Source organism: Theobroma umbraticum, unplaced genomic scaffold (genome assembly GCF_002168275.2).
Source record: "Theobroma umbraticum cultivar Fairchild unplaced genomic scaffold, ASM216827v3 scaffold_12.1, whole genome shotgun sequence".
Lineage (NCBI taxonomy): Eukaryota > Viridiplantae > Streptophyta > Magnoliopsida > Malvales > Malvaceae > Theobroma > Theobroma umbraticum.
In genome coordinates this window covers 686,620-704,036 of record NW_018397269.1, presented here as the reverse complement: position 1 = coordinate 704,036, position 17,417 = coordinate 686,620, and the positions used below count along the sequence as shown (strand labels likewise).

Here is a 17,417-nt window from a genome sequence, read left to right as displayed (position 1 = left end):
ATATATATTGAAAAAAATAAAAAGAATAACTTTTATTATTATTATTATTTATGAATGAGTAGGTTTACCAAATAATTAACTAATCTTGAAAAATAAAACGTCAATAATATCATGTAATACTAAAGTTTTTTTACTTAACTAGCATTTAACTTTCTGTCCCGACTCTCGACCTCTTTTTCAAATTGATCATTTAATTACCTTTGTTGATGCTGTGATATGTTGTACCATTACAACATCATTGAGTCAATAGTAATAAACTTTATTTTAAAAAATAATTTAGTGATAATTTTATTATAAAGATATAATATTTTAAAAAATGTAAATATTTTTTTTACTTTCAATTAAAACTTTATGACTAACAATTATTAATCAAAACATAATTTATCATATTATATCACGTAATGTTGACATAATATACTAATATATCATAGTAGATGATACAATTCAAATTAATAAAACACTTTTTTTTCTTTCAAATCATACAATTTTAGCATTTAAAGTTTAAATTTTAACTAAAAAATCTCAAGTTTGAATTTTTTTTTAATTATTAGGGAGGGATTTATTAGATTAGAGAGGGAAAAATAAATAAATCATTAAGCATTTTTTAAAACTAATTCCTTGATGTAATGGAACTACAAAACATGGTATACTATATATCAACAAAATTGCTATGGATACTAATTTAAACATGAAATAAAAGCTAATTATAGGACTGTCTATGGATGAGATTATACAAGTATAGAAAATAGATAAAATATTTTCGAAAAGAATATAAAACAATAAACCATAATTCTAATAAGTTATTGTCATATATAGGAGAAGAGAGTGGGGACAATAAATGAATAAGATGGATAGATATTAGTTGTCATTTGTTGACACTTGTGCATATTCTTGTTATCATCAACACCTAACCGGTGCGATCAAATGTTGAGTCTCTTTCCTCCCACATTGGATTTGATTCATTTCCTATAAACTTTTTTAAGGGAATAAAACATGTTTAATTCTTATAATTTCATTTTAAAATCTCTATTCAAATCTCATCGAAATTAAGCTTAATTATACTCAAATCCCACCCTAATTTTACCGGAATTCAGCCTGATTGCACAAGTACTCAGCTGATCTCACAAGAAATGTAAAAATGCTTTTTTATTAAATGAAATATGATTTTTTTTGTTTAAAAAAATAAATTAAAATCCTTTTTTTTCTAAATTCAAACAAAATTTAACATAAAACAAATAACAAAAAGCATAAAACGTCAAAGTAAATTGTATGCATAGGAACAATTCCTTGTTCAACATAGATTTGCCTTTTTCTTGAAATTTCTAGTAAGGAAGCGCGTTCAATCCGTGCCACAGGAATTTCTACCCACTGGCTGCATGAACCAATTCTTTGGTATTTCAATAATATTAAGGAAAGAGGAAAATATTCCTATTCTCATACACAGATTATTTTATTATTGAATAATTCTTGAATATAGATTTCCATGCAAACTTCAACTTCTACCTTCTTTATAATTCTCTGTCGTTTTTCTAGTGTTGTATTTCCTTTTTTTATTATAAGGTTAATTTTGCACAAAAAAAAGAAAGGTTATTCGAGTCTAATTATTCTTAAATAGATGCATGATATGTGAATATATCATTAAGTTAAACTTTTAGATACTGTTAACGTTTTATGTTATTAAATATTAAAAACATTTCTCTAAATTAGAGTCTAGAATAACTGTTTACCAAAGATAAAGTAAATTTAGACAATTGACACGCGTTCATTAGATTATATTCTATTAAAAGAAATTAATATAATTATTAAATAAATACATGATAATATTATAAACTAGTTTGTGAAGTTGGGAAACGCCACTACTGATTTACAGATTATATCTTGATTAAGATTAAATGGGCTCAACAAAATGAGTTGAATTACTACCATTACAATTCACCCTTGAGTTTTCTTTATGTAGAATATATATTTTAATAAAATTACATTCTCATTATATATAGATATACACTCACATGGTAATTGAAATCAATAGTTTATTCACATAATAAAATAATTATTAGCATATACTAATTCATCAAATCAGGCTTTGTAGGTATTACTTTCCCTAGAAGCAAGCCGAACATGCAAGTTTTTGGATGCCAATCCACCATTGGGAAAACTTTTTGTTTAGTCCATCTTTTTCATAAAGGCAAAGGCATTATTCATTATTCATTTCTTTTTCGAAATCAAATACATTTCTAAACCTTATTGAACATAAGAGAATCTAAATATTGTTAAATTGTATATTTTAAAAGAATTTTTTTTCCTTTTTCTTTTTCTTCGAGTACCTTTGTACTGTTGTTCAACTTTGAATGTTTGAAAGACCTTCTCCACCTTGGAAACATATGGAAAATGCTTGATCCATTTGATAATTACCATTTTTTGACATCTTGCATTGTAGCAAGCAATTTTTGAGGTTGTGCACTTGATTCAGAGCTCTTCTCCTTTCTGCCCCATGTCTTAAAAAATTTTGGAGTACAACTACCTTAACTACAAAATGTTGATATTTTTACTTGGTAGGTTTCAAATTTTAGTTTTCAAACTTAAGTTAACATTTATCATACGATTTTGGGTTTAGAGAGTATTAACATAATGATAGCAATTGTACATATTATAGATTAAATCAATGCAAGTGTTATCCTATTAACTTGATTCTCTATTAGATTATTAAAAAGTTTTTACGTATGTATATATATATATTTCATTCACTATTATCAAATTCAAAATACAAAACTTTTCTTTTCATAATAATAATAATTTCAACCTAAACTAAAATTTGGGAAAACAATATTTTTTCACCAAAAACTTTTCAAACAATAAGAATTCATCAAACCTGAATATTCTTTTCAAATTAAGATGGCAAGTACTAAGCTGGATTCATAATAACGTTACACCAACTATCATTCGAACAAAGAGAAGGAACAATGAGCCAAAAAAACAAGTGGTACATAAAGGTTGGGCTCGAACATTTATTGAGCAGCAAATAATAACTCCTTGATGAGTTAATAGCAGTGGCATCGCCAGGCCAAATGCCCGAAAATAAGAAAAGGACAAGATTTTGTTTTCCTTCCTCTGGAACGAAACAACATACATGAACCGTGAAGGGAGCTGTCATTTCCTTCTTTTCCAACTTTATCTGGATGCCAATGTGGGACATTGTAGGCATTTTTTAAATTCTCATTCACATTTTCGGGTTTCTCCATGTGGGCTTAGTCAAGATGACGTGAACTAGTTCAGCTTTTAGAAGACCAACCAGAACTCCCACATCGTTACCGACTATCGCGTTGAAAACTTTTATATAGCACAAAGCAGCGGCGACACGTGTCGGCATCTGATTAAATTGAAACGATATAGAGAAGAGTAACATGACTCCTGGGTAATGATACACGCAGAAATCAAATTTTGATTTAAATTTTATTTTTGTTTTAAGTACCTTAATTTTTCTTTTTTACGTTTTCATGCTTAGCTTGTTGCTTATTTTGGTGGGTGGTGTTAATATGGTTAAAATATTCAAATAATTCTTGTATCTATGTGTTTTCGTCAATTTAATCCACGTATTTAAAATATAATCAATTTAATCTTTTGATTTTAAAAATTAAAACAATTTAATCCCTCTGTTTTACGTTGTGAATATTTATTGCTAGAGGTGATGACATCAGCACTAACATTAGAGTTGACATGGCAATGTTATGTAACTCTAACATAATGATGTGGCAATATCATGTGATAATGAATAATAATATGATAATGCCATGTTGTACTGATATTATAATGCGGCAATACTAAAAAGGTAGATCAAGAAAAAGAATTTTCAAAAAAAAAATCTGAACTATGTCATAGGGATTAAATTGAATGAAAATATATAGTACAGAGATTTAATTGAACAAAATTGAAATATTTAGAGACTAAATTAAATAAATAAATAGTTAAAAATACAAACTTTGACTATATGTTATATATACTTAATAATAGGTCCTTTTATAAAAAAAATCAATATTTTATTGAGTTATTATTTAGTTCTACTACAACTAGTTCTGATGAGTTTACTTGTATTCTTGCCCTGGCTCTTGCACCTATTCTTGTAGAATCTAATCTAATTGTTTGTACTTGTTCCCACTGATAACTCTATTTTATAAAGTTATCTTAAATTCTTTTTTAGCTTAAAAATGACTAAACTCTTTTTGTGTTTAATTAATTTAGGTCTTGTTTTTTTCATTTGTCTTAGTATTTATTTTATGCATACTCTAGAAGTTTAATTATGTAATTTGAATTTATTTTCATGTATTTAAGTCTTGTTTGTACTTTTTATTGATTGTGCTATATGTTGATGAAGGAACAAATCAACTTGGAAGTCAAATTTGTAAAAGATTATACACTTTAGTTTAAGTTGACCTTAGACCATATTGTAGTAATTGGAGCATATCTTGAGCTACAAAACTTCGATCGACATGATTCTTAGACCTATGAAAATATAAAAGGAAGAGCTATAATTTTGATGTTTAACACTTCACCCTATTTAATGTGCAATTAGGTACATATGCCTAGATGTCACACATAGTTAAGTTTTAGAACCTAGGATTAAAGAACTTCATTTAGTTGTTTCCCATAAGCATATAGCGATTCAATTAAATCAGGCAATTATGTAATATCTTGACGGAGAATTACACATGTTTTAGGATTCTATATTAGCATCAATTTCCATTAAGATTAAGTAATTAAGCAAACACCATTCCAAGTGAAATATTAAAGGATATCATAATCTTAGACTTTTAAACCATTACTTCCATCTCAATTTGTTATTTGCACTCTTTAGATTAGAATTAGTTAATTAGATCACTTTTAATTATTTTTCAAAATTTAGTATTTGGATAAAATTAGCTTGTTTAATTTAAGTAATTAGCAACAACTAGTAAATCAGCTCCTCAAGGGATCGACAAACTCAATTTATCACTATATTACTTATTGCAATTATGTATACATGCATGTAGTCTTTGCTTGTATTTAGTAATTAATTTTGAGTATCTTAGTCGTTTCGAGTAATAGAAACTCCAAACCATTTCCATAATTATCATCATTTTTTTATATTATAATCTCACATGAACCTCATATCATGAGATTTAGACTCTTTAAAACGCTCATACTTGAGATTTAGTTGATCACTTATCTCCTAATAAGACTTTTATTGGTTGCAAATGAGTTTATAAAATCAAAATACACTCAAATGGATATGTTGAACATTATAAAGCTCATTATACTTAAGAGTAAACTATAAAGAAACCTTTGCTTTTGTGGCTTGCATAACTTCTACCCATAGCCTTTTAGCCATTACTGTTGTAAAACGTTAGACATTTCGTCAAAAACATGTCAAGAATGCAATTCTCAATGGTGATTTATAGGAAAAAAATGTACATATTACCTCCACTTGGTTATTCTCATCCTTCTCATGTATAAAGCCTATAAGCTTCAACAAACCTAATATTGGTTGAAACAAACACCAAGAGCTTGGATTGCCAAATTTAGTTATACTATTGCTCAATTTGGTTTTCTTTCTAACTTTTACGATTCTGCTTTATTTATTCAGCATACTGCTCGTGGCATTATTATCCTATTTCTTTATGTGGATGATACGATCTTCATTAGTGATAATAAGACATGCATTGCAAAATTTCAACAATATCTTAGTCCATATTTTAAAATGAAAGATCTTGGTTCTATTAGTTATATCTTAGGGTTGAAGTCTCCTCCAACTTTGATGGCTACTATCTCTCTTAAGCTAAGCATGCATTCGATTTATTTATTGGGCTAGCATTATTGACAACAAGACTATATATATCTACTCTTTTGAAACCTAAATGTTGAACTTAATCCGATGGATGGTACTCATCCTCTTGATCGTACTTTATATCGCCAATTTGTTAAGAGTTTGGTCTATCTCATAGTGATTAGACTTAATATTGCTTATGTTTTTCATTTAGTCAATCAATTCATGGTTGCGCCTCATTTACTTTTTTTTTTTCAATTGTTTTTTGTTTTCTCTACTATGTTAAAGGTACACTCTTTCGTGGACTTCATTTCTCTGCTCATTCTTCTCTTATTCTATCTAGGTATTCTGATGACGATTCTCTCATCTCTTGGTGAAGCAAGAAATAAGCAATTAGTGCTTGCTCTAATATTGAATCAAAATATCATGCTCTTTCGGATGTTAAGTTACAATTTCTTTGACTTTATCGATTACTAGAGGATATGGACATCATAAATTCTTTTGTCACTATCTTTCATTGTGATAATTAAAGTGTTATTCGAATTACTCACAATGATGTCTTTTGTGAGCATATGAATTATATTGAGATTAATTGCTACTTTGTGTGTCATTATGTTACTTAAAAAGACTTTTCAACTTGCTCATGTGTCACTTCAAACCAAACTGTTGATATTTTATTGAGACACATCTTTTTGGATGAAATAGAAAAAGAAAAAAAATTAAATATTTTATGTTTAGCTGTTAATACTGTACTGTCCATTTCAAATTATAATAAATGTAGTGAAATTATGAATGAAAGTTCAAAGAGATAAAATACCTCTGAAGAAGGTACACGAACCGAGAAGGGAGCTGTCATTACTTTTGTCAACTTTATCTGGATGTGACTATAGGACATTGTAGGAATTTTTTAATTTCTCATCTACATTTTCGGGTTTCACATAGGATTAGTCAAGATGACGTGAACTAGTTCAGCAGTTGAAACCCAACCAGAACTCCCACATCGTTAGTGCATACAACACTTAAAGCTTTTATATTGCAGAAAGCAAGATGGTCGTTTGTCCCTTCGGGGACATCCGATAAAATTGGAACGATACAGAGAAGATTAGCATGGCCCCTGCGCAAGGATGACACGCACAAATCGAGAAATGGTCCAAATTTTTTTTCTTATTTTTTTCCTATTTTCTTCCTCTTTCTCTGATTTCTTTTCATGTTCATGTTTAGTTTGTTGTTTGTTTTGCATCTATTTCCCTGATTTCTTCGCACTATCATGCTTAGTTGTTTACTTTGATGGGTGTGGTCACTTCATTTGCATTTTCACGTCGTATTTGAATCTCTTTCCCTTAATTTCTTTAGATTTTCATGCTTAGCCTGTTGCTTATTTTGATGGGTGTGGTCAACTCATCTTGCATTTTTACAGGTCTCTTTTGCACCTCGTTACTGATTTCTTTACATTTTCATGCTTAGGTTGCTGCTTATTTTGATGGGTGTGGTCAACTCATTTTGCATTTTCAGAGGTCTCTTTTGCATCTCTTTCCCTGATTTCTTTACATTTTCATGCCTAGGTTGTTGCTTATTTTGATGGGTGTGGTCAACTCATTTTGCTTTTTCACAGGTCTCTTTTGCATCTCTTTCCCTGATTTCTTTACATTTTCACGCTTAGTCTGTTGTTTATTTTGGTGGGTGTGATCAATATGCTGTTATACTTCAGCTGTAACATTTGCTATACGTGCTTTATTATTAGTGGGTGTGATCCATATGCTGTTATACTTGAGCTGTTGGCATTTGCTATACGTGCTTTATTATTCTTGAGTTGGTAATAAAGATGAAACTATTTTTGTTCTTTGTTACTGTACTTGGGAGGCTAAATTTTTCACCAAACTCCAGGAATTTAGTACTTCATTTTTAAATTGGTGCTCCTACCTGAGCTTTGGAGGAACCCTTTCAATCATTCTACTCTTTTGCCTTTCTAATTTCTATGCTTCTGTTGCTAAGTTCAGCTATGATCATTTTCAGGATTAACATGCTTGTTGCAAGACATTTATGAGATGGGAAAACTGAAGCTTTTAACATCTATATGGAGAAATTAACTGGATGTAGTTAGTGGAAATACTAAAGCTTTCCCCATCAAAAAAGAAATTACTATATGGCGAGAATATCAGGCATTGCTGAATAACTGATAAACTGAATAATGGTAGTTTAGATTTAGTTAGATCTGGAAGAGTTAGTCTTTTTATATTGATTGAGGGGGTTAGTCAATTCTGTGTTTATCATGCCAAAAATTTTTGTTTTTGCTGGATGTTAAAGGGCATGGTTGATCCATACATAGTGCATGATGTATTCTTTTGTGACTGATGCAGTAGGATCGATCTGAAGTGGTGCTATGCATTGTCATTCATTGTTATTCACGTATTCTTTAGCATTGTCTGACGCTGATTTGAGAAGAAGACTATAAAATAGAAAAGAGATTGAAAATGCTTTGGCGTATAACGTATTTTTTTTTCTTGATCAATAGAAATTAGACATATGTCCTCTTATTTTTTGGAAGTATCGAAATTATTTAGTTCCTTCTCCATGTGCATTCTTGGCAGGCAAGGCAGGGCAGCTTCTTTTACTCAAACCCATTAGGCACTAATTAATCAACAAGTTGAGCAAGTAAATGAAGAAATACGTGCGCTTGCTTTTCTTAAATGTTAATTTAACTGTCCAGTCTGAGTGGGCAAATTCCATTGTTCCAGCAATCGCAAAACCTAACAAAACTAACTGTCATCTGTCAAGACTTAATGCAGTGAGTTGGCCAACTGCTAGACACAGAGACCAATAACCTCTAAAACTTACACAATCACCCTTTATCATACTGAGAAGCTAGAGAGCCTAATTTGCACCCTTAGTATTTTCCAGGGGTTGAAATTACTCACCTACTATGTTCAAACTTGGAGAAATGGGCATGACTAAAAAGTTGACAGATTGCCTGCAAGCTTGCTATAAATCCATGCCACAGTCTGCTAGTCCATTAACACTCAAAAGGAGTAAGATGGCAAAGCGATGGCTGGTTTTTGCAGCAACAATTGTTTTGGTATTAGGAACCTTGGCTTCAGCTGCAACTACATCTTCGGTCACATTTGTTTTTGGGGATTCATTGGCAGAAGTTGGAAACAACAACCATCTGCAGTATTCTCTAGCAAGGTCTGATTATCCCTGGTATGGGATTGATTATACTGGCAAGCAGGCTACGGGAAGATTCACAAACGGAAGAACCATTGGCGATATCATATGTATCAATTCTAACTATATCAGTTTATATTTGACTTAGCTTCTGAATTCCATGGGACATTTTAGAATGGAAATTAGCTTCTTCTGCTAAACTACTTAAGATTAATGACTTCTTTCCTTGTTGATTTTGTGGAATTTGTAGCTGAAAAGCTTGGGAGTTCATCGCCACCACCTTATCTTTCCTTGTTACAAAATGATGATGCAATTCTTAATGGTGTTAATTATGCTTCTGGTGGAGCAGGAATTCTCAATGACACAGGGCTATATTTTGTAATTTCCATTGAAATTTTTTATTCCACTCCTAGCATTTACATTGATCTAGATCTATTCATGTTTAGAATTAATTTTGTTCTGTTTATTAATCTTTGTATTGCAGATTCAGAGATTAACATTTGATGATCAGATAAATTACTTTAAAAAGACAAAGGAAATCATCAGGGCTAAAAAAGGTGAAGAGGCTGCCAATAAGCTTTGCAATGAGGCCATGTACTTCATTGGAATTGGTATGCATCCTTTTGTCAAAATAATTGCACAGAACTAACCTTTTCAAACAAATTTCATGCTTTTGAAAACCATATAAACTTCATCCTAAAAGGGAAAAAAACTAGTAAAATGGATGCCAATCATAGTATATCTCCTTCCGTTTACAATGTTCTTCTTTATTTCCAGCCTTAATAAACTTAGATTTTCTTTTGCATTTTGCAGGCAGTAATGACTATGTAAACAATTACTTGCAGCCTTTTCTGCCAGCTGGGCAGCAGTATACACATGATGAATTTGTTGAACTTTTGACTACAACTTTAGAGCAACAGCTTTTGGTATAAGATCTCTTTCTCACCCACTTTTATCTAAAATCTTCAATTAAGGACTAGGATATTTCAAAGTTTTATATATTATCCACATCGTTTTCTTGACCAACAAGTTCTAGTTTTGATAAACTTAGCTGCCGAATGACAGAGGCTTTACCAACTTGGGGCGCGAAAGGTTTTGTACCATGGCCTTGGACCATTAGGCTGCATTCCGTCTCAGAGAGTGAAATCGCAAACAGGCCAATGCTTGAAGAGAGTGAATGAATGGGTGATGGAATTCAACTCCCAAGTGCAATACCTGATAAATTCTCTAAACAGACGCCTCCCGAATGCACAGATGATTTTTGCTGATACATATCCAGCAGTTCTTGACCTGATCAACAACCCCTCAACCTATGGTATATCCTCTTTTATCCTATTCTTTGTCCATTCTCCTTCAAATGTCTCTATGGAGGTTGCCCGTTCTTCTATTACTCGTTAATTGTTATGAAACTAATTCAATCCCTCTCTGTGTCTCTCCCTCATTTTTCAGGTTTTAAGATTTCTAATACATCATGTTGCAACGTTGATACAAGCATTGGGGGTTTATGCTTGCCAAACTCAAGATTGTGCAATGAACGCAAGGACTATGTATTTTGGGATGCATTCCATCCATCAGATGCAGCAAATGAAGTGCTGGCAGAGAAGTTGTTATCCAGCTTAGCCTCTGCGTCTGCCCCTACTCCTGCCCTTGCACCAAAGCCACATTGACTTATTTCTCAATCCATTTTTACATGCTAGGAATTAGTTCATAGTTTTCAATCCGATGGGTCCATGTTATCATCCTCGCTGCTCAAAAATGCAAATGGAGTGATTTGTTTTACCCACCATATAAGTTTTGTAACTTGTAGCTCGCAGCTTATATAAATAAATACCTTTCAAATTTTCCATTTAAAAAAAAAAAACCAAAGATGCTTATTGACTACTATTTTGCGTTTTAGAAAAATGTTGGTATTGAGGAAATTTGGGATCAGACTGACGTGCAAAAGATGAATCTTCAAAGCTTGCGCCTCAGATACTATCCAGCAATTAAGCTGTCATCATATCCCAATATCTCAAAATTAAATGCTGAATTCCATTAAAAACACTATTTGGAAGGCAAAACTCTCAAAGATCTAAGCCAAAGGAAATAAGCAAAAATACCCACATACTTCAAATGCCAGAGAAAAACCTCTAATCCCTGAAAGAATTGAAACATTTATGTAAAATTTTCCCAGTTCTTTTACAGTCTGGTTAAGGCAAATCAATCATTGAACCCTCACACAAAGCAGCCCAAAACAATAAACAAAATCACTAAAAACAAGTCAGAAATAAAGAAACCAAATGAAAATTTCTTTAAAGAAAAATCACTTCAAAGAAATGAGAAAGAAGAAGACAAATGACAAAAAAAAAAAGAACCCATATTAAAAATTAAAAGAATAAACACTTTTCCACTTAAAAGATATCAAGAAAAGCAACACCCATAAGAAAAGTAAGGGGATTAATTGCTCTCAGTTGAAAGGCCAAATTTTTCCACATTAGAGACCAAGAAGAAGGTAAGTTTCCTCTCTAAAGTTTAAGGCAAACAAAAAAGCCAAAACTTCAAGTGCTTGACAAAGCTTTCTTCCATAGTCTAAACGAAGAGGACTTAACCTCAACTCCTAGAAAACAGAATCATCAAGCAAAAACCAAACACTAAAAGCATAGCAAATTTTTCCTTCGTCTTAAACCAAAGAGAATATAACTTTAAAAACCCCAACTCCAAGATCTCCGTTTTCAGTGTGGTTAAAGCAAATATCAATCATCATTGAGCAAAGAAGCAGAAAAATACACAAAACCCAGATTTTAATACTTGTGGAACCTACGAGAAAAAGCAAGAATCCATTGAAAGAACAAATAAATTATGGAAACTGCAAGTCCAGAAGTACCTTTGATATTGCATCATTTCGTATCCTGCTAATGTTATGTTTTATAAGAACACAGAGGATCATAGAGAGATGCTATTGAGAAAGTGATGTTTGAGTGAAAAGATTGGGTTGGATTCGGCTGGTTTAGGTTGGGGTGATTTATATAGTTCAAAAGATAAAAGAAATCAAAGCTAGGGTTTACCGGAATTGGTAGATATGTGTTCAAGACTTGGCCTAGGGTTTGGATCATCCGCCCAAACCCGTGAGTTCAACCCGTTTTAGATCGGATTTTGGACGGTCAAGATTTTAAAGCTAATTTTTTTATTATGTTTGAGAATGAGATTGGGTGCTTAACATTTCCCCCTTAAATAATATAATATTTTAAAAAATTTAATTTTTTATTATCTTATTATATTTCATTAAATTTTTATATTTTTATTTAAATAAAATAAATATAGATTTAAATATTTTTATTATCTTATGATATTGCTCTCTAGAGGTAATATAGATTAGATTTTGAGTAAATCCTTCAGTGAGTGTTATTCAAGTTTTGGCATTGACCTTATTTAATTATAAGAAAAAAGTTAGAAATATGCTCTATGTAATGCACATACATAGATTTTAAGAAATAAAGTTAGAAATATGCTCTATGAAATGATCACTAGTAACTCTTGAAAAGGAGGATGAGGATTATAAGATGGAAGATGGTTGCTTTGTTATGTCAATCTGACCTTTCTTATGTATAAAATGAGAAAAAAAAACAAAAAGTAATTGATGGAATAAGATAGATTTTGATAATAACATGCAAATCCAATCTGCAAAGAATAAGGATTTAATGAGATCTTAGCAAAGGTCTGTGGCTGCTTCACCTTACTTTGTACAAAATTGAATAAGGCCAACTCTTCCTACAAACCCCACCAAGGTCACCATCTCCAAAATAAGGGAAAAAAGTCCCTGTGACCAACTTCTCGACTCCCAAAACTTGCTAGAATAAATTTGCAAAAGATCCCAAAATATACCAATCACCAAGCCTACAAGAAAATTACACTCCAGAGCATCACTTTGATTAGCACTAAAATGCTAGTCAAACTTCCACTGCCATAGAAGTTTCGACCAGGTGAACCAGAACTTGTAGAATTCATGGATGGCGCTGTAATATTTACCATGGTCCCATTCCTGCCAAAGCTGCAGCATACATCAAACCAAAATTAAATGAGTTTTTCACTGCTAGTTGATGGAGAAGGATTCATATTCATCTTATGCAATGAGTAAAAACTCTAAGCCAAACCGGTAAAATATTTACCTTCCTGGAAAAAGACAAGAACCATGACCTGCACCAATACGTAAAATTGGAATTAGTTTTCTTCCAATGTAAGCTTTCAATCTAGAAAAGAAGGTTACATTAATATAGCAGACACAACATGCCATCTTACTTGGATCTGTGGTTGTAATATCTGCAACCCCATTGAAGTTACATGCATCAGAAGTCTTCCCCATCCGGTGATAGTAAGTGTCAAATGCATAAGTTGCATGTGCAATCACATTGTCTGGCTGATAACATGGTTTTCCTTGCAACAATGGTGAGCAATCCACCTTGCCAGGTCCACAAGCCCAATCTAGAGCAGCCTGCAACATCTTTGGATCCGCACCCTCCTTCACAGTACAGTATGTTTGGTTAGTAGTATCATTGGCCAACAACGATCCTGACCCGGTCAAGCGTAATATATAAACAGGGTCCCCATTTGCATCAAACAATCCCCAATTCTTCTCTGAGATTGGCCCTGGTTTCATGTCCTCATTATAGAGCTCATAGATGTAAGTACTAACAGAAATTCCAGGGCGCTTAGGAGTTCCAGTTTTGTTTAGCACATGGCGGATCAAGTTGCTGTTGTAAGTGTTGGCATTCTCTATTGTTGCATCTGGCTCATTGGAATCACCTTTTGATGGCCAGCCAGTTTCAGTAACTATAACAGGAATGTTGGTGAAGTTTAGAAAAGCCATGGCGAAGTATGTAGCATCAACCATAGCATCAAAGACATTGGAGTAGTGGACAAGTGTGTTGGCATCGACAGCTTCCTTGTTTGGAGGGAGAGGCTTGAAAAGTGCATAGTCTAGTGGGATCACACCATTTGATTGCATATAGTCATAGTAAGGGTATACATTAAGCATGAGAAATGAGCCTGAAGACTGCAAGAAATTGAGCATTGGAACCAAAACTTGATTCCAAGAGCGATTGAAGAAGGCTTGAGAAGGTGGGAAAGAATCAAGGATTATGGAGGACGAAAGAGGTGTTGAAACTTTGATTTGGTTGTCCAAATTGGAGGCCACAAGGGCTGAGTGAACGAACTTAATGGCATTCACAAGGAGTGGTGCTGCATTAGGAAGAGTAGTCAAAACCTCAGAACCTACACAAATTGCTGTTATGTTGGTTGAAGGATAATGTGCTACAATGTTCCGGGAGACCCAATTAGCTGCAGTGGAATTCGATTGGCCAATGCCAAGGATTTGCTCATTGGGGATAGAGACCATAACTCGAATGCCAGAGTTTGCAAGAGCAACTAGCATGCCTTGGTCAGCATTGTATAGCCTAACATGTCGGATTTGCTGGGCTTTAAGAAGAGCAACTACTTGAGTTGGGTGCGGCATGTCTGATAGGTCTGTTCCTATATTCACACCAATATAGGGATCTGCAACAACATTAATCCAAAAGAATTACTGACTACACATTTCCATTAGTACATTGATTTGGCAGCTAATTGTTGCTTCAACATTTACAATTGTTGCATGTATATTTCATCAAATCTTTTGCATAGCAATGCATCTTCCTGATGCAGTTAGTCTTATCATTATCAATGCATGCTTTAGAGGAAATTCAAACCTTGGACCTTAACCTTGAGGAGAGATTATTTTTATTTTCTGATTTTTTTCTTTTTTTTTTTACCAACTATTCTTTTGTCATAACATATTTGTCCTTTACCACAAAAGCAACCCCATAGGTGCAACCAACTCCTCGTGTTTACTAGAATTCCAACAAAGAGACATATCTATCTAATCTTTCCTTAGATAAAATGTATAACATGGGTGCTTGCTAGCTACATAATAAAGATTAAAAAAAACTAAAGATGATGGAGCATGGTATGTTCCCTATTCCAATGCCAACATCATGTTCTAATATCTATGAAAAAGTGCCTAGATCCGCTAAACTTTTTGACTGTTTTCGCTACCAAGACGAAACCCAAGATTCTATTTTTCTTGGAAAATATAAAGGTCTAGAATGAAATGATCTCTAGGCTTTAGCTGGGAGACAATATTGGAATTTGGCGGTACCTTTTGTCTTGGGTTTTCATTTCCTATTCCTTGTATCTATATTCAACAAAGAATGCAGTTGTAGAAAATATGTACAAAGTGAGGGGCAAACATTCCTGAAATCCCCTATCATGAAAGCTGGCCTCCACGATGCAAAGAGAAAATCGCTGGCCCGCATTAAAATAACGGAGCGCCCTCACAGACGGTTATACCTTGCTTTCCAGGGGACTTATCAGTTATGTGTTGTTTCCTGACGTGTAGGGCCTATATATTTTTTCTTCCCATATCTTTAACACCCCCCAACCTCCCTTCTGTCCTCAGTTATTCTGTAATTTAATGCTTTCAACCTACTAAATTCCCCAGATAAAATAACCCAAAAATAAAATGGAAAAAAGTCCAAGCCAGACATACCACATCTTCTGAGATTTGTTTTGACTCTTTTAAGTTACTTGATCAGTACATGTTCATCAAATTTCTAGCACTAAAATGACTGAAAAAAAGGACAGAAGAACATCTAGACACTGTGAGCCCCCATTACAAAGCATTTGAAGAACTCATGAACAGAGGCTTAGTTGCCAAATCCTTTTACATGAACTTCTCAAACAAACATGGAGGAAGGAGGAGAAAAAAAAAATAAAGGCTTACCTTCATCTGCTGTTGCTTGAGAAGAAACTGCCAAAAGAAGAAGAAGAGTAAGCAAAGCCATAGAAAAGACACCCTCAAAAGATTCTGATCAAACAAACAAGATTACTCTATACTGGAGAGAAGAGAGAAAGGAAGCAAAGAGTGAGATGAGGAAAATGGCAACAAGACCTGGAAACAAGTAAAAGGAAATGGGGCAAAGGTGTAAGAAAATAAAAGAGAGAGAGAGAGAGGGACTAAGGGAGGGCTACATACAAGCCAAAGACTTATAAACGTGAAACTGGTAACAAGAAAAAAACCAAAGTAAAAGAAGGTGGGGCAAAGCAAAGAGAAACAGAGAGACAAATGACTCGTAAAACATGTAGTAATAAAATTGTCAGAAGATGAACGGCTAAGATATTATCTGCAACATTGTTTCACAGTTGCAGCAAATAATGGACAGTATCTTAAGGACTATATGATAAGAAAAACCCAATCCCAAAGGCCCGGGCAGCTTTTTTCTTTTAGTATTCAGATTTAGCCGTTACTTATTAACAACAGCCCTGTTTTCAGTGGTGTGTTTGAGACATGGAGCAGAGTTTTTATGGGTTTGTGGGGTGCCCGTTGCTTAGATACAAACAAAGAACAGCACCCTATGGCTTTGGGGCGACACCAAGGATTCCTGGGTTGGTCTCAACGGTCATATTTCTTTTTTTGCCTTACTTTTTAGAATGATTAATTGAATTACCAATCACAGCAGGTTCTTTACCTTTACTCCCTTTGATAATGGTAAATTGTTTTGTTCTGTACTTTTGGAATGAGTTAAAATTTTGCTACTGATTCCCAAAAAGCGAGCAATTATATCCTTTTGATATGAGTAAATGTATTAAGGAATAGCTTATAGCTAGGCTTTTCAATTATAGACACTAGAGTATACATATGTTTACAATGTTAGTACACTTGCGATTAAAAATTATGATTATTATACAAGTAAATTTAACATAACTGTATATAAACACAGGTAAAAATACTTTTACAATTAAAACTAAATTCATTGCCATTACAAATTTAGTTTCTAACGTTGGGGGTCAAATTTCACAATTCTAATAAAACACAGCATCCATGGCAATGTCAAGTCGGTTTGAAAACAAGTGGTGTATCATGAGGCTAGTCTTCCTAGTCAATTTCAATAGTTCGGTTCTAAACTCAACTTGGCATCTATTGTATTATTTTTAATTTTAAGGGATATATTAATATAATTATAACAATTGTACAGATTATAGGTTAAATGAGTGCGATTTTGGTTGATGACGATATTGTTAATATAATTCTCTCATAGATCATGAAAAATCCTTTGTATATAATGTACCTTTTTAATCTCATTGTAAAGCACATAATTCAAAATATAATATTTCTCTTTTTTTAACATTAACCAATAGTAAAATCATATGAAGTAACAAGTAATCTAGATTGATAAGACAATTATTTTCAATATGCTTGCCTTTGTATTAAATTTTGATTGGTAACTATATGCAAAGTAGTTTGGTTGAGGTAAAGACAATCAAAGTTAAAGTAAAATAATAAATAAGCAAACAAAATAATATGTGATAAGATTATAGTTGTTAAATCAAGATACGTATTATATATAAAAATTTTATTTTTTAATATCGAACATCGAGTATTGTATCG

General features: G+C 32.7%; 2 protein-coding genes and 3 non-coding genes across 11 annotated transcripts; 3 read left to right on the top strand and 2 right to left on the bottom strand.

Annotated features, from left to right (window-relative positions):
* The first annotated feature begins 3,349 nt into the window (after positions 1-3,349).
* Positions 3,350-3,452, top strand: LOC149526571 (U6 spliceosomal RNA). The gene has a single exon (XR_016351883.1). It is a non-coding gene; the product is annotated as a U6 spliceosomal RNA (small nuclear RNA).
* Positions 3,453-6,817: 3,365 nt separating this feature from the next.
* On the top strand, positions 6,818-10,825 carry LOC110425798 (SGNH hydrolase-type esterase superfamily protein). 7 transcript variants are annotated; one of them, XM_021440836.2, is made up of 8 exons: positions 6,821-6,945; positions 7,262-7,311; positions 8,941-9,069; positions 9,210-9,337; positions 9,444-9,570; positions 9,773-9,885; positions 10,025-10,274; positions 10,409-10,825. In XM_021440836.2, the coding sequence occupies exons 2-8, from the start codon at positions 7,278-7,280 to the stop codon at positions 10,624-10,626; spliced, it is 999 nt and encodes a 332-aa protein (XP_021296511.1). In that variant the 5' UTR covers positions 6,821-6,945; positions 7,262-7,277; the 3' UTR covers positions 10,627-10,825. The 7 variants fall into 7 exon arrangements, with proteins under 7 accessions (XP_021296509.1, XP_021296511.1, XP_021296507.1 ...); XM_021440835.2 differs by having other exon boundaries at positions 6,856-6,945; positions 7,262-7,409; XM_021440831.2 differs by having other exon boundaries at positions 6,870-6,945; positions 8,386-9,069.
* LOC149526570 (U6 spliceosomal RNA) lies at positions 6,855-6,957 on the top strand. Its single transcript, XR_016351872.1, has one exon. It is a non-coding gene; the product is annotated as a U6 spliceosomal RNA (small nuclear RNA).
* A 53-nt stretch (positions 10,826-10,878) lies between the features above and the next one.
* LOC149526569 (small nucleolar RNA Z122) lies at positions 10,879-10,967 on the bottom strand. The gene has a single exon (XR_016351884.1). It is a non-coding gene; the product is annotated as a small nucleolar RNA Z122 (small nucleolar RNA).
* A 1,650-nt stretch (positions 10,968-12,617) lies between these two features.
* LOC110426026 (O-Glycosyl hydrolases family 17 protein) lies at positions 12,618-16,242 on the bottom strand. The gene is made up of 4 exons (XM_021441107.2): positions 15,753-16,242; positions 13,235-14,488; positions 13,105-13,132; positions 12,618-12,986 (listed from the first exon to the last, which is right to left on the bottom strand). The coding sequence occupies exons 1-4, from the start codon at positions 15,811-15,813 to the stop codon at positions 12,833-12,835; spliced, it is 1,497 nt and encodes a 498-aa protein (XP_021296782.1). The 5' UTR covers positions 15,814-16,242; the 3' UTR covers positions 12,618-12,832.
* Positions 16,243-17,417: the final 1,175 nt, after the last annotated feature.

What these genes read in the sequence shown, in the direction of transcription:
- LOC110425798 (XM_021440832.2), top strand. Translation starts at nt 8,718, where the DNA reads ATGTTCAAACTTGGAGAAATGGGCATGACTAAAAAGTTGACAGATTGC. An exon ending in ATGACACAGGGCTATATTTT is followed by an intron (nt 9,338 to 9,443) that starts GTAATTTCCATT and finishes TTTGTATTGCAG; the next exon opens with ATTCAGAGATTAACATTTGA. An exon ending in CATGTACTTCATTGGAATTG is followed by an intron (nt 9,571 to 9,772) that starts GTATGCATCCTT and finishes TGCATTTTGCAG; the next exon opens with GCAGTAATGACTATGTAAAC.
- LOC110426026 (XM_021441107.2), bottom strand. Translation starts at nt 15,813, where the DNA reads ATGGCTTTGCTTACTCTTCTTCTTCTTTTGGCAGTTTCTTCTCAAGCA. An exon ending in TATTACAACCACAGATCCAA is followed by an intron (nt 13,133 to 13,234) that starts GTAAGATGGCAT and finishes GTATTGGTGCAG; the next exon opens with GTCATGGTTCTTGTCTTTTT. An exon ending in TCTTGTCTTTTTCCAGGAAG is followed by an intron (nt 12,987 to 13,104) that starts GTAAATATTTTA and finishes TGTATGCTGCAG; the next exon opens with CTTTGGCAGGAATGGGACCA.